The 15,381-nt window shown below is 35.1% G+C and overlaps 1 protein-coding gene across 22 annotated transcripts in view; it reads left to right on the plus strand.

The window, feature by feature from the left end:
• PARD3 (par-3 family cell polarity regulator) overlaps positions 1-15,381 on the plus strand; it is a 612,541-nt gene that overhangs the window by 467,950 nt on the left and 129,210 nt on the right. For all 22 annotated transcript variants that reach the window (XM_087915556.1, XM_026710113.2, XM_087915560.1 and 19 more), the window contains one exon: positions 13,274-13,522. In XM_087915556.1, coding sequence (XP_087771682.1) covers positions 13,274-13,522 — 249 coding nt within the window. The remainder of the gene's footprint in view (positions 1-13,273; positions 13,523-15,381) is intronic.

Genomic DNA, 15,381 nt, shown 5'->3' on the forward strand with positions numbered 1-15,381 from the left:
TGTAAAAATGCAACAAAAATCCACAGGGTCAGAGAGTAAGTAGATGCTCCATTAAAAAATCAATCAAGGCCACAATTATATAAAATTATTCTACCCTGGCTCTATCATTTTAATAGTATTTTGCTCACATAGTATTTTGCTCTAAGCCTTGAAAGTATTTTGTTCCCATTGATTAGAAGCCAAGCAAATTAATGTAGCTGAATTTTCTGTTGAATGAATTGAATAGAATAGAGAGACTGCTGTTTGGTTCAGAACCAATATCTTTACTATAAATACTATAAAAAAGCAAGAATCTCCTCAATTGTTCCTAACCTGTTATTGCAAACTAAAGAAAATTTCAATATGATTGCTTAGATGCGCAATAACAAGTTTACTAAAGTAAGTACCATATACATCCACCTTGAAAGCATACTTTACTGATATAATAATCTTGTTGATGCTAAGCACAAATATATGTTCATTTGTATAATGTAAATATACTTTTAGACAAATACAAAATATTTTAAAAATATGTTTTAAAAGTTGATGTTTCTATTAAGAATCAATCAAATCTATTTGTTACTATAAGTCTGTTACCATTAAATTGGCAGGGGGCTGTTATTGTTAACTGTTAAAACAACCTTTTTATCAGTTATTATTTTTGGGGGGAAATCTAGAGCCTCAATATTAAACTCAAATATTTTTTTGTTATGTAATGGGTGTGTAGGAACTATGCTCAAACATGTAAATTTTACATAATACGAGAAGCAATTTCTAACCAAATGAGAACTGTACAGATTAGTTGCAGTGACTTAACAACTATTTATTTAGTGACTGTTCAAAAAACTAGCTGTCAGGACTCCAACAAATCCACCCCCATTCAAATCATAAGTCTCTAGCCACATCTCAGAGAAAATTGATTTATTAGAAATGGCCATTTTGGTGTTGGCTAGATGCAGCCGATACTAAAATACATAATTCATTTCCCCCTTGACCCTGGATGTCCTTCCACCCCCTGGATGTGTATTCTCCAATGACACATCCATCCCCAAGAGTCATCAGTCATGCTCTCCGATAATATTCTTGTGCTCCGACAACTTTGGGCTGCCATTGTGATTATCTAGGCACTTAAGGGATGCACTGTTTTCCCTCACTCACTTTTTCTGGCAGCTAAAAAGACCAGAGGAGTATCTTTTTAGTTGACATTCAGCTCCCCTCACTTCTTGAAGGTGACCTGTATAACACAAAAAGAAAACAAATGTATTACAGGTATAGAACTAAGGGTTGCACCCCACCAGGTTTGGTTGTGTTTTCTGCATAGAACCTCATCACAAGGCGATCAGCTTGGACATTCCTACTCTTTACCCAAGATGCCTCTGATAAAGGGTAGACCTTCCACTTGATTAAATATTGGAGTTGTCTCCTGTGCCACCTCGAATTGAGGATTCACTGCACCTCATAATGGACACCTGTTTTTCACATGTATGACCATTGCAGCAGCCCTATCCATGGGCACATATCCAAATTCTGGCATTTGGCAACTGGCATATAGTTAAGATTGTTGCAACGTCCTACAGTTATGTGATTACCTTTTGCAATCTTCTGACAAGCAAATTTAATGGGGAAGCCAGATTTACTTAACACTCAGGTTATTAACTTAACTTTGCAGTGGTTTTCTTAACTGTGACAAGAAAATGGGGCAAAACAACTGCCTTGCTTAGCAATATAAATCACTTATGGTCCTAAGGAGGACCTGTAATACATGTAATGAAAACTGTTACATATTGAAACATATAGGCATGTTGATATCTTTTCTCAAGGATAGGACAGGACAGGACAGGATAGACTAGAATAAAATTCTTTATTGGCCAAGTGTGATTGAATATACAAGGAATTTGTCTTGGTGTATATGCTCTCAGTGTACATAAAAAAGAAAAGATACATTTGTCAAGAATCATAAGGTACAACACTTAATGATAGTCATTGGGTACAAATAAGCAATCAAATCATACTAGGAAACAGTCAATATAAATTGTAAGGATACAAGCAACAAAATTACAGTCATACTGTCACAAGTGGGGGGGATGGGTGATAAGGAGTGATGAGAAGATTAATAGTAGTGCAGACTTTGTAAATAGTTGGACAGTGTTGAGGGAATTATTTGTTTAGCAGAGAGATGGCATTTGGTTATTTTAAGTCCCGCTACTGCTCCAAATTTCTCTAATTCACTCATCAATTTTGGTCCCCTGTCTTTTGGTTCTTCAAGGAAGAAAATCATATCGTCCGCAAACGCTTGCAATTTATATTCCTCTTTCTTAACTGTTAATCCCTTTATGTCTGAATTCCGCCTAATTCGTGTTAATAATGTCTCTAATGCTAATATGAAGAGCAGGGAGAGAGTGGGCAACCCTGTCTCACTCCTTTTTCTATCTTTATTGGGCGGTGCATTCCCATTCACTATTATATTAGCTTGTTGTGTGTCATATATAGTTGTTATAATATTTTCAAATTTGGTACCCAGATTCAAATTATAAATTTTTTGAATTAAAATTGCCAATTCAAATTATCGAAAGCTTTTTCTGCATCTAGAAACATGAGTGCTACTTGTCTCTCTGGGTGGGCTTCATAAAATTCTAGTACATCTAATACTATTCTTAGATTATTCTTTATTTGCCTAGTTGGAAGGAATCCATTTTGATCTTCATGTATATACAAGTTTAGCAATCTTTTTAATCTGTTTGCTATAATAGAAGTGAATATTTTATAATCAGTATTTAAGAGTGAAATCGGCCTGTAATTGTTTATATATCTGGGATCTGTATCCTCCTTCGGGATCAGCGAGATCAGTGCCCCCCTCCATGAGTCCGGCATCCTAGCTGCTAGTAAAACGTCATTAAAAACTTCCACCATAAGTGATCCGATTTGATCTGCTATTGCCTTGTACAGCTCCCCTGGGATCCCATCTGGGCCCGGGGTTTTATTATTTTTCTGGCTCTCTATTGCTGATTTCAATTCCGATTCAGTAATGTCTTTATTTAATAGTTCAGCCATTTCTTCCCCAATTGCCTTATCCTTTACTTCATCTAGATAATTCCTTATTCTATCTTCACTGACATCCTCTCTTTTGTATAAATCTTCAAAGTATTTATGAATGATTTCTTTTTTCTGTTCTATTTCCTGGTATGTATCTCCTTTGCTATCTATTAACTGGTATATCAGTCTCTTCTCTTTCTTTTTTTTTTTCAATTTATAAGATAGCCATCTTCCTGGCTTGTTGGCATGTTCAAAATAGATTTGTCTAGTTAAGTTCAAATTCATAGTCATTTTCTCTTGATCAATTAAATTCAGTTTTATGTTTGATTATACTTATCTGATTTTGCAGTTTGGATTCTTTTGGGTTATTTTGTAGAAGGGTTTCTAGCTCCTTAATTCTCTGTTGTAATTTGTTTTGTTGGGAGTATTTTTCCTTGTTTCTCTTAGCATTATAAGAGATTGTTGTGCCTCTTATAACCGCCTTCATCGTATCCCAAACGTTTTGTTTCGTGGTTTCTCCGTTATCATTTTCTTTAATAAAAAAATCAATTCCTCCTTTAATTTATTAATATATTCTTTCTCTCTTATTAATTGAGTGTTTAAGGTCCATCTTTTCTTTGGTTTTGCCCTGCCCTTCCATATTACCTGTATTGGATTATGATCTGCCCATTCATTAGGCAAAATTTCCACTTCTTTTGTCTCATTTGCTATCTCTCCACTCATCCATGCCATATCAATCCGTGTCCATGTTTTGTGGGGATTTGAATAAAATGTAAATTGTCTTTTTCAGGATGTAATCTTCTCCATATATCTGTCAGATTTAGCTCTTTCATCATTTCCCTACAAATCTTGGGGAGCTCTCTCTTCCCCTTTTTTATTCTTCCGGCATTACTGTGATCCTTTTGGAAATCAGCAATGGAGTTGAAGTCCCCTACCATACAAATATTTCTTTTTGCAATTCAACCAATTTTCCATATAGGTGTTTAAAAACTCTTTTTGGTCTCCATTTGGGGCATATATTACTACTAAAAGAATTGGAATATCATTAATCCAGATCTGCAAACCCAGAGTCCTTCCTTCTAAGTCCGACCATATTAGCTCAGATTTCAAATCCTCTTTCACATATACTAGATTCCTTCTTTTTCTCCTCATCTGCTGGTGTGGTAAATAATTTTCCTAATTTCGGGCATTCTAAATATTTTTCATCCTTCTTCTTTATATGGGTTTCTTGCAGGCACGTTATATCTGCATTATGTTTAATTAATTTAGATAATATCCTTTTTCTCTTAATTGTTGAATTTAAACCATTTATGTTTATTGATAGTAATTTTTTTTCTTCTCCCATCTATTTAGTTTTGTTTTGCTCTTTGTCGTGTAACAATTCCTCTCTCTTCTTGCGCTTGTATTGATGTAAAAGCAATGCAGGATATGAAGAGCAGGGGAGGGTTAGCATTTCCAAACTGGGAGTTATACCATATGGCCACCTCATTAGTTTGGTTGAAGGATTGGGTGAGTTTAACCAATAAAAGAATACTATTTTTAGAAGGCCATGATTTACAAAGGGGGTGGCACGCCTTTCTATGGGACGTAGGGAAAACCAGTCAAAAATATTTCCATAGACATTTAATTAGAGACGCACTATTAACAATTTGGAGGAAAATAAGGAAAAAACATTATACAAAAGTACCAGTATGGATTTCAACAATGGAGGCAATGATTCACCCAAACAATTTGGAGCTTACTAAAATGATTAAATACAAAGACTTATTAGACCCACAAGGAAATTTGAAACCGAGGCTGGATCTTCAAGAGCAAGGACATAAAATTGATCAATGGGTTTATCTTCAGATTCAAAGCAGATATAAACAAGACAAAAAGAATTCGGAATTAATAACAAACTACAACAGTTAGATAAAATTTTATTAGGATCAAATAAAAAAAACATAACAAAATTTTATAACTACTTATTAGAAACAGAACTAGAAGAAGAAATCGTAAAAGGAAATATGATTGCTTGGAGTAAGAATGTAGGGCGCAGCATCACATTAGCGGAATGGGAGAAAGTTTGGGGCAGAAACAATAAGATTACCAAATCGGCAGCATACAAGGAAAATCTTTATAAAATGTTCTATAGATGGCATCTCCCCCTTCGAGGTTAGCGAAGATGCACCCCAACATGAGTCCGCATTGCTGGAAGTGTAGGAAAAAGAAGGAACCTTTTTCCATATGTGGTGGTCCTGTGCAGAAACCCAAAAGTATTGGAAGAAAATCAAAACTTGGTTGGAAGAAATCACCAAAGAGCAGATCGAATACAAACCAGAGTCCTTCCTACTAGGGATTTTTGATAAGCAAATTTCCAAAAACTAAATACATAACAATACACATTTTAACAGCGGCCAGATTAGCCTTCGCTCAACATTGGAAACAACACCAAATTCCATCAGAAGAAATGATTATTGAAAAAATCTCAAGATGCGCAGAAATGGATAAATTGACTTTGGCGCTAAAAACAAAGACACTTCACTATACTATGAAAGCTGGAATTGTTGGTATAATTGGATTGACCAAAGATAAATAATATATTATAAGGCATAAAAGGAAAGTACCAATACATAACAACGAGGTAGCGATATAAAGTTAAAAACAGGTGTGGTTTTATGACACAAGTTAAGGTGATGAAAACAAAAGAAGATCTTGCAAACTGTTAAATAAGAATACTTTTAATCATGTAACCTCTTTCTTTCTTTTCTTAAAATTCTTTCCCTCTCTTCCTCTTCTCTTTTCTTTCTTTTCTTTCTTTCTTTCTTTTGCTTATTTGTGTATGTATTGTGACTGGTTTTAATTGTAAAAATTAATAAACTATATTTTAAAAAAAAAAGAGAGATGGCATTTGGGAAAAAAACTGTTTTTGTGTCTAGTTGTTCTGGTGTGCAGTGCTCTATAAGCCACGTTTTGAAGGTAGGAGTTGAAACAATTTATGTCCAGGATGTGCGGGGGTCTGTAAATATTTTCATATCCCTCTTTTTGACTCATGCACAATACTCAGTGGAAGGCAGTTGGAAGTAATTGTTTTTTTCTGCAGTCCTAATTACTCTCTGAAGTCTGTGTCTGTCTTGTTGGGTTGCAGAACCAAACCAGACAGTTATAGAGGTAGAGATGACAGACTCAGTAATTCCTCTGTAGAACTGTATCCAGCAGCTGATGATTATGATGTTGTCATAAAAATGGCTGTGATTCTTATGAAATGTACTCTTTAATGTACTGTTCTAAAAATTGTTACTTTCAGATTGCACAGATAATTCTCTTGGCCACATGCTTTAGTTAAACAACTTAAATCAAAATATGTGTGTAAAGTAGGTGTGTTTGTTTTGTTATTTGCCCTTTGTATCTTATTTTAGAATATGTAGCCTTTAGTTGGCAATAAATAGCTCCAGTAGAATATACAAGCCTGAATGGCATTATCTGCAGAAAGACTTAGATTTTGAAGCTTCTGCACCAGTCTTTAGAAGCTAAAATACTTCTGTGTATGCACAAAATATCAATGTGTTTTGGCATTTGTTGTTTTAAAACACCATTGTATTTTGCACTCCTTTTCAATAGATTTCATGTGTTGCAAATCTTATGTGTAATTCTCTGTGCTGTTCACAATTCCCAAACCAGAAGGGGGTGCTCCCCACACTTGTTTTGCAGTAGATCTTACATTTCTTCCATATTAATGGAAGCAGAAGCTGAAATATTCCAAATGGAAGGTCTAGTTCACAGATTGAAAGGAATGACTGAAATAAATACTGAAGTTTTTCTTTACTAAATAAGACCTTATAATGTGGTGCTCTAAAAATAATCAAACTCTTTAACAGAAAAGTGATGAACAAAAAAGTTAGTATAGAACCTCTTATGAAAGTCTCATTACTGATTAATTATTTAGCCTTAAGTGTGTCCTTTGTGCACGTACATACACAGACACACAAACAAGCATAAATTGAACTTAGTTATTTGATCTCCCACTCTCAACTGGATTCATGAGAGCTTTCAAGGAATTGAAGAAGGGATTATCACCGAAAAAAATACTGTTTATTCATGCATCACACTATGCTAGCTAATTTTAATTTTTATGCAGACACTTTGTGAGACTTGAATATTATTCCAAAGGTTTATCCAGAGTTTTTTAAAAAAATCACCTTTAGATTTGCATCCAGATTTGATCAACATATTATTGAAAAAAAAAGTTGAGACTCTGGAAAAAGTGCAGAAAAGAGCAACAAAGATGATTAGGGGCTGGAGGCTAAAACTTATGAAGAACATTTGCTGGAAATGGGTATGTCTAGTCTGATGAAAAGAAGGACTGGAGTGGCATGATAGCAGTGTTCCAATATCTCGAGATGCCACAAAGAGGAGGTCAGCTTATTTTCCAAAGTACCAAAAGGTAAGGCAGCAAACAATTAACAGAAAGTAATCAAAGAGAAATCCAACCAAAAACTAAAAAGAAATTTTGTAACAGCGAAAACAATTAACCAGCGGAATGGCTTGCTTTCAGAAGTGGATACTTCATCACCGGAGGCTTTTAAGAAGAGAGCGGTAGGCAGCCACTTGTCTGGGGATGTCTCTTGCTTGAACAAAAGGTTGGGCTAAAGACATCCAAGGTCTTTTCAAACTCTTTGCTGACAGTCAATACTGTCTGTCAATATAGGCCATTTCTGTTATTCTGTCTATCTGTATATATCCATATGCTATTAGCTATGTATATGCTATTGCTTAAGTGGAAGCGGTAATAGCCAGAAAGCTATTGAAAACTAAGCTTTAAACAGGCTTAGAAATACATGGCCTATAAGCTAGATTGGGAAGTGAAAAGAACATCCTAGAAGGAAGCAATTGCTGCTAAGAAAGTTAATAGGAATCATGCTCAAGACCTGGAAAACTTATGAGATATAGACAGATAAAAACATACAGATAATTTGTTCTGAAGACTCGATCATATTTGCACAGTACTGCTTGTTCTTCTATGATTGAATGGAAATCCCTGCATTTCTTAGTAGTAATACAACCATTCTTTATATTTCTTTAGTTCAAACTCCAATATATATATTTTTTAGCAAAGTATACTAATGAGTAAAAATGTTACAACAAGAATAGAAGTCTTGTGTTTTTTTCTGCATCATGCATCATCCATTTTAATTAGAGGAAAGGGTAGTGAGTTTAGTGACAAGAGTGTGGAATTAAAATCATTAATTGATGTCAAGCTGAAGAGAGGCTGCTAACATGAATTTAGTGACAGCAGGAAGGAAATTAACCTTATTACTTTATTTAGAGCATCCGTTTATTTAATATTTTGTCTATGTAAATGCGAAGTGTTTTATTTATGACAATGGCAAAGGACAAATAATTCATTAAACTGTGAATATTTATTATTTCAAAGCAGTGAATCTTAGAAATTAAACAGTTTGAAAACATACATTAAATTTGGGAGATACATAACTTAATGGGCTTAGATTTTTTTAATTTTCCAAATGATAAGAGTTAATGCTGGTCTAGTTTGTTTTTATTTGCTTTATACGTGAAGGAAACCACCTGACGTAGATATACATCAAATGACTCTTCCACTCATTATAACATGGATAGTAACAAATAGCTAGCTAGCACCTTTTTGAAATTTTTATGTATAGAGAGAAAAGAGAAGACTGGATTATGTTCATTCACAAATAATTGATACAAGGAATAATAGTTCTTAAAAAGACAATAGTACCACTTTTTAGATAGTCACTGAGCCAAAAGGTCACAATAAAAGAATAGAGTACTGTCTGTCAACAAAGGCAATCTGGAACTATTAAAGCAGGAGGGTCAAACTCAAGGCCCGCAGGTCAGATCTGGCCCACAGGGGGTTTAGTTCTGGGTCGTGGTGCCAACTTGGAAACTGTGAAGGACCCGGCTTGCAGTGGCTTTGCCATGCTTTTGCTGGCAGAGGGTTTCAGGAGGCCATCACAGCCGAAAACAGAGCTCGGGAGCCCGTTTTTGGTGGCAGATGCTCTCAGACTGCCACAGCCTCTCCCCAAATGAATAATGCTGGCCACACCAGCCCCCTGAAGTCAAACACAACCCTGCTGTAGCCCTCAATGAACGAGTTTGATACCCCTGTATTAAAGCAACAGGTGGAATCATAGCAAGACACTTCGTATATTTGTAGAATTTCCAAGGTTTTGGAGTTCATTTGGGGATTTCTCAGTCTGGGAAAACAGCATATAATTTCTGTGAAGCACAATATTTTCGTAGTTCTTATAGCCTAGATGAGATTTGATAGAAGAAGGAAACCTACTGTAGTTGTTAAACTTCTGAATTTTAAAGGATGAAGTTTGCTGATTCATTCAACATACATTAATTGAAAATTGTGAGCCAAAGCATGAGCAAATTGTCTTGATCAGAACTGAAAAAAATGTTGACATGCAATTAGAGTGACTGTCTAGAATTTCAGATCTCATGGGTAATAAAAAGAGATACAGGTAGTCCTCAAGTTACAACAGTTCATTTAGTGACCATTTAGAGGTACAATAGCACTGAAAATTTTGACTAGTAACCATTTTTCATACTTATGACCATCTCAGCATCCCCATGGTGATGTTATCAAAATTCAGACTTGTGGCAACTGACTCCTATTTATGAGGTTACAGGGTCCAGGAGTCATGTAATCATCTTTTGCAACCTTTTGACAAGCAAAGTCGGTGGGGAATCCAGACAACTGTGTCACTAACTTAACAATTGGAGTGATTCACTTAACAATTATGACAAGAAAGGGGATTAAATGAGGCAAAACTCACTTAATAAAATGTCTCACATAACAAATTTTGGGCTCAGTTGTGGTTGTAAATCAAGGACTATTTGTATATTATTTGTTTTAAAATAATTATGTTGATCTATTATTATTTTATTAATAATACATTTTAAAAACCTTCTAGCATGTTTATGAAATAGAATTATGAAAATTAAAAATATGACATGGATTCAACTGTTTGGAAGCCATAAATATGTCTAACATTAATCATGGCCAGGTCTTTTAGGCTGTCAACTCAACCTTTGATTTATGGAGAGAGCCGTGTAGCTTAGGAGCTTGACAAGGAATCTATCTGGTGCTTATTTTGGGACACAGATTTGTACCGAGTCAATGCTCTGTAGATAGATATGCAAAAAGGGAAAGGGGTCAAAAAGGAATGGTAAATGGTTTAAGGAAAAGTTACGCAGCACCAGGGATTATGAAATTAATTTAATGGTAATCTGGCTAGTAACCAAGAATGATGAGAAGGGGCAGGATGTATTGAACAATTTGACCTGTCTTGAAATAGTGTAAAAATGGGCATCCATCAACATAAATAGACTGTCAGCCTTGGAAGCCATGTTTTACTTGGAAGCTTTGAGGCTGAAACATTTAGTGCCTGGGAATCTGGGAGAGGGGATTTCATAATGAGATAGAAGATTAGACACATCAACATTCTTTCTCAGAAAGTCAAGGACATGTGCCCTGCACCTGGAGGGAAAGGGCTGGAGGATGTCTCCAGTTGGGACAAAAAGGTAACAGATAATCAGAGTTAGAAGGGACCTTATAGGTCATCTAGTCCAACCCCCCGCCCAAGCGGGAGATCCTACATCATTTCTGACAAGTGGCAGTCCAATCTCTTCTTGAATGTCTCAAGTGATAGTCCTCCCACAACTTCCGAGGGCAAGCTGTTCCATTGGTTATTGTTCTCACTATCAGAAAGTTTCTTCTTATTTCCGGGTTAAACCTTTCCTTGTTCAGTTTTCATCCATTATTCCTTGTCTGGCCTATAGGTGCTTTAGAAAATAGCTTGACCCCTTCCTCTCTGTGGCAGCCCCTCAAATATTGGAAGACTGCTATCATGTCTCCCCTGGTCCTTCTCTTTACTAGATTAGCCAAGCCGAGTTCCTGTAACTGTTCTTCATATGTTTTAGTCTCCAATCCTCTAATCATCCTAGTTGCTCTTCTCTGCACTTTTTCTAGAGTCTCAACATCTTTTTTATAATGTGATGAACAAAACTGGATGCAGCACTCTGGGTGTGCTCTTACTAAGGCTTTATAGAGTGGTATTAGTACCTCCCTTGATCTTGATGGTATCCCTCTGTTAATACAATTTAGGATTGCATTAGCTTTTTTGGCTGCTGCTGCACACTGCTGGCTCATATTTAGCTGGTTGTCTACTAAGACTCCAAGATCCCTCTCACAATTACTGCTATTGAGCCTGGTTTCACCTAGTCTATATGTGTACTTTTGGTTTTTCTTGCCTAAGTGTAGGACTTTACTTTTCTCTACATTGAATTTCATTTTGTTAGATATGGCCCAGTATTCTAGTCTGTCAAGATCCATCTGGATCTGGGTGTTAGCTATTCCTGCCAGCTTAGTATTATCTGCAAATTTGGTAAGTTCCCCTTCTATTCCCTCATCTAAGTCGTTAAGGAAGATATTGAAGAGTACCGGGCCCAAGACGGAACCTTGTGGTGCCCCACTGCTTACTTCCCTCCATGTAGACTTAGATCCATTAAGGACTACTCGTTGAGTACAGTTTGCCAGCCAGTTGCGAGTCCATCTCGTAGTGGTGCTATCTATTCTACTTTTTTCTAGCTTACTGAGAAGTAGGTTCAGGTCTACTTGCTAAAAACTAAACCTACAAAGATTTGATTGGGCCATGTAATGGACTGATGGCCTCAGGGGATGAATCTTTGATTTTCTTTTGGGAAGGGAAAACCTCAGATTCGAGCTTTCCCAGATGTGCCAATGTGACAACTTTAATAAAATGGAACTTTGAGGAAATGTCTGTCTCGGAGTTTGTTGGTTCAGAGTTGGTTAGTTGGAACATTTCAGTGAACCAAAAGAGTACCTAGCTGCCTTCCCTTTAGCGATATTTTTATTGACCAATTAAAAATTAATTTTATACAAATCAGAAAGGAGCCAAGTTTGAGAGCTCTGCTGATGACAGTTACACAGGGGGAAATCTATATCAATCTCAGCTCTTCTCAATAGCTTAACGGATATAAAACAACACCTTTTTTCCTACAAGAAAAGCATTGTAATGCATAATCATGCTTATAGTTGTAGATTAGTATTTTGGAAGGAAAAAGAACAAAGGTGTTTTGATCTTCCAAACCATTTGGAAGATAACGTTTAAGCACATTCCACTATAAAAAGCCCTTTTTGTACAATTCAGGTAGACAAGTATGTGCAGTTTAGAATTTTGACATTCGGTTAAAGCTAACATGTTCTACAAAGTTTTATATTAGTATAATATTACAGTGAGATAATCTTAACTTTGCATTCGGTAATTTCTATGAACAGAACTATTCAATGTTGGTTCTTGTAAGACTTTGCTTGTTGTATTTTTATCATATCACTTTGGGCAGGAATCTTCTTATTTCTTGCAATTTAATATTGTATCTGAAATGATTCTGTGTCCTACCTGACTGTTTTTCTTCATATAAAATATAGAGAGCTGCTTAGTTTTTTCCTGTTTGTATGAATGACATCCGTATGCATCTAGAGCTAAACTGAGCCATACAGAAGAATGTTTGCATTATAAGAATGAGATGTTAATACTTTTTTGTGATATCCAATATGTAAAGTTTATGTGTATTTGCATGCATTTGGTTGAAAACTTTCCATGTAAAATAGATCAATACAATCCTTCTGAATTCTTGATAAAAACCATACAATAGGGCATCTGAAAGATGTGAAAAATCTGAATGGATAAAGAGCAGAATTAGGGTAAATATAAGATAAAGCCATAAGCATATTCTTTTATTAAAATGATTGTGTCAACCATAGAGATATATTGTGATATAGTGTGGAATATATAATATTACAAACACAAATGATTAATAATTACCATGTGAAATGGTCTCAAAGCTCTTATAACATTATGATTTATGTCCACATAGTATGGAAAGAATATTCTTGTGCTGAAGCAATCTAGTTTTTTTTAAATCTTGTATTCAATAACTCAATGGCTTGTTCAGTGCATAATTAGGCAAAGTAATATCAGTACAGCTATATGCAAATTTGTGTAGCTGGCAAACCATCATCATGTCTGTTATATTAATTTTTGCTGATAATTTTTAAGCCATAAAGAACTGCACTGCAAAACCCCCATGCCTATTAGTACTTAAGTATTTAGACCTTAAAGCTATTTTTTAAACAATTTAAATTTTAGTTACTCATGAATTGCAATTATTTTCTCACCCTATTTTCAAATTTATTTCTCATTTCCAGAATACAAGCCAAGACCCGTGAGTTTCGTGAAAGACAAGCCCGGGAACGAGATTATGTTGAGATCCATGATTTAAACAGGAGTTATACATGTGATTCTGAATCAACATATGCTGGTATTACTTCATATTCCTCCATGAATAGCAGCACAATTAGCAGTAGACCACAGAGCCCAGGAGAACTATCAACAGTCGAAGCATTGTATGCCCAAATAAAGAAAGGACGCAATTCAAAGTCTTCACCTGTAGACAGGTAGGCACCAAATTAGACTTCGGTCAATATTTCTTCCAGTGTCTGGTTTGTAAATTTTCATTATTATTCTTGGCTGTGGGAGGTGACTGTTTGTCAGCTGTAAAGCCAGAACTACATTTTATTAATGGATTTTTAAAAGCCTTTATAGGGAAAGATATTGAATTTACACAAATCAAGTCCTAACGGAATGAGCAGTATGATCTTTCCAGTTGATTTTAATACAGCTCATTATCTTTTGGAAATGCTTTTAGATTGAAATTGCAATGTTTAGCATAATTCAGGTTAAAGTCATATCTGCTTCTTAAGCATTAGACATTCTATAAATATATTGAGGTGTTCATGGGCATTTTTGTCATTGATTTTCTAGAAGGTGTTGGAATCTATAGTTGTTCCAGAAATTGTTAGGTTCTTGTTTGGTCATCAAAACTGAAAATCAACAGGCACAAATGAAGAATCATTGTCAGCTCTTTGGCTGCTTTACCCATTTTAAATTGAAACTTGAGTTAAGCATTATTCTTAGAACACACAATGCCCAGCTTAATATATTGGTCTTTTTAACTCTAATAATTTACTGCCGACTGGCAATCTTCTCTGATTTAATTTGTTGCCTCTTCTTAAGATTGCTTGCCCTAGTAACAGAACACAAAATTCTGTTAAATAATAAATTTTCTATCTTGCCTGGTGAAATATTAAACTGAAATGTTAAGATGACAAATTCTTAAATGGTCTGTCTTGACAGCTATCTGTTGTAAAAAGATTGACAGCTATCTGCTACTATTCAGTATCAGAGGCTTTAGGGCCATATAAGCGCTCTCATCTTCTGCTTAAGGGTTCCCATCTAATAGGTCACATTTGGTAATCACTGAGAATTTGGTTTGATCCAGTATGGTTTTTATTACACCAGTCCTTTAAAAAAAGATCATAATATGATTGTGATGTATCTAAGAAATAAAGAAAAGAGAATAAGCTTTGATTCTCAGAATTTTCAGTGTTGGAATTGAAGCTTGTGAATCAGGAGAGCACCTAAATTGAGAAAAGTATAATCTAGGATAAAATGCAAAAAAAAAAAAGTGCAGAAAAGCAGTGGAAAAATATGAAAAATTAAGGAGATAGAAAATTTGCTGTTGCAGCTTTGAAGAAAATTGAAAGTTAATTGTCATCTGTAATGTTGGAGATTGTTGACTGTGTAATTGAGAGGTGAAAATCTATGTTTTACATGCCCAAAGTTCTAAATTTAGCCCTAGCTCTTCAATAAAAGATGAATAGAGGTAGGAAAATGTCTGACATTTTGAATAACTGCTTTTATTGATAGAGTTATATGAACCAGTGGACTGGTGACATAAAATGGATTTATATTGTTATGAAACTATGACAAACTGTTCATTTTGCCCTGTATCTGATCTTAGGAATGGAAATGACATTATTTCTTGATAATGTGTTAGAATATCATTCCAAATATTCTGTAGACCAAATCAGTTGGCAATAATATTCTCCAAATTGTATTCAGGCTTTCATGGCCAACACTGTTCTGCTTTCTTTGCCTGTTATTCTTGATGTAAAAAGGCATAAAGGCACCACTCACTAAGAAGAAGGTTATAATTTTTAATGTAGAGCACGGTATGCTAGAGGTATGTGTGTAATATTGTGTTGGTGATAACATTTGGACCAAAGATGGCTTTCAAGGTTTTCACCTCAACAAAAGAAAAAAGAATTCTATGCAGAATACAGACAAAATGCTACTGACAAAATCTGTTACACCTTTCCAATTGGTGTACCCATGTGAGAGACAACTAACATTTAGTTTATTTTATTATGTATGCATTACATCATTTCAGTAGTGGTTCTAAAAATTCAGAAGA

This window comes from Pseudonaja textilis, chromosome Z, assembly GCF_049901715.1.
Source record: "Pseudonaja textilis isolate UNSWEBS1 chromosome Z, rPseTex1.2, whole genome shotgun sequence".
NCBI lineage: Eukaryota > Metazoa > Chordata > Lepidosauria > Squamata > Elapidae > Pseudonaja > Pseudonaja textilis.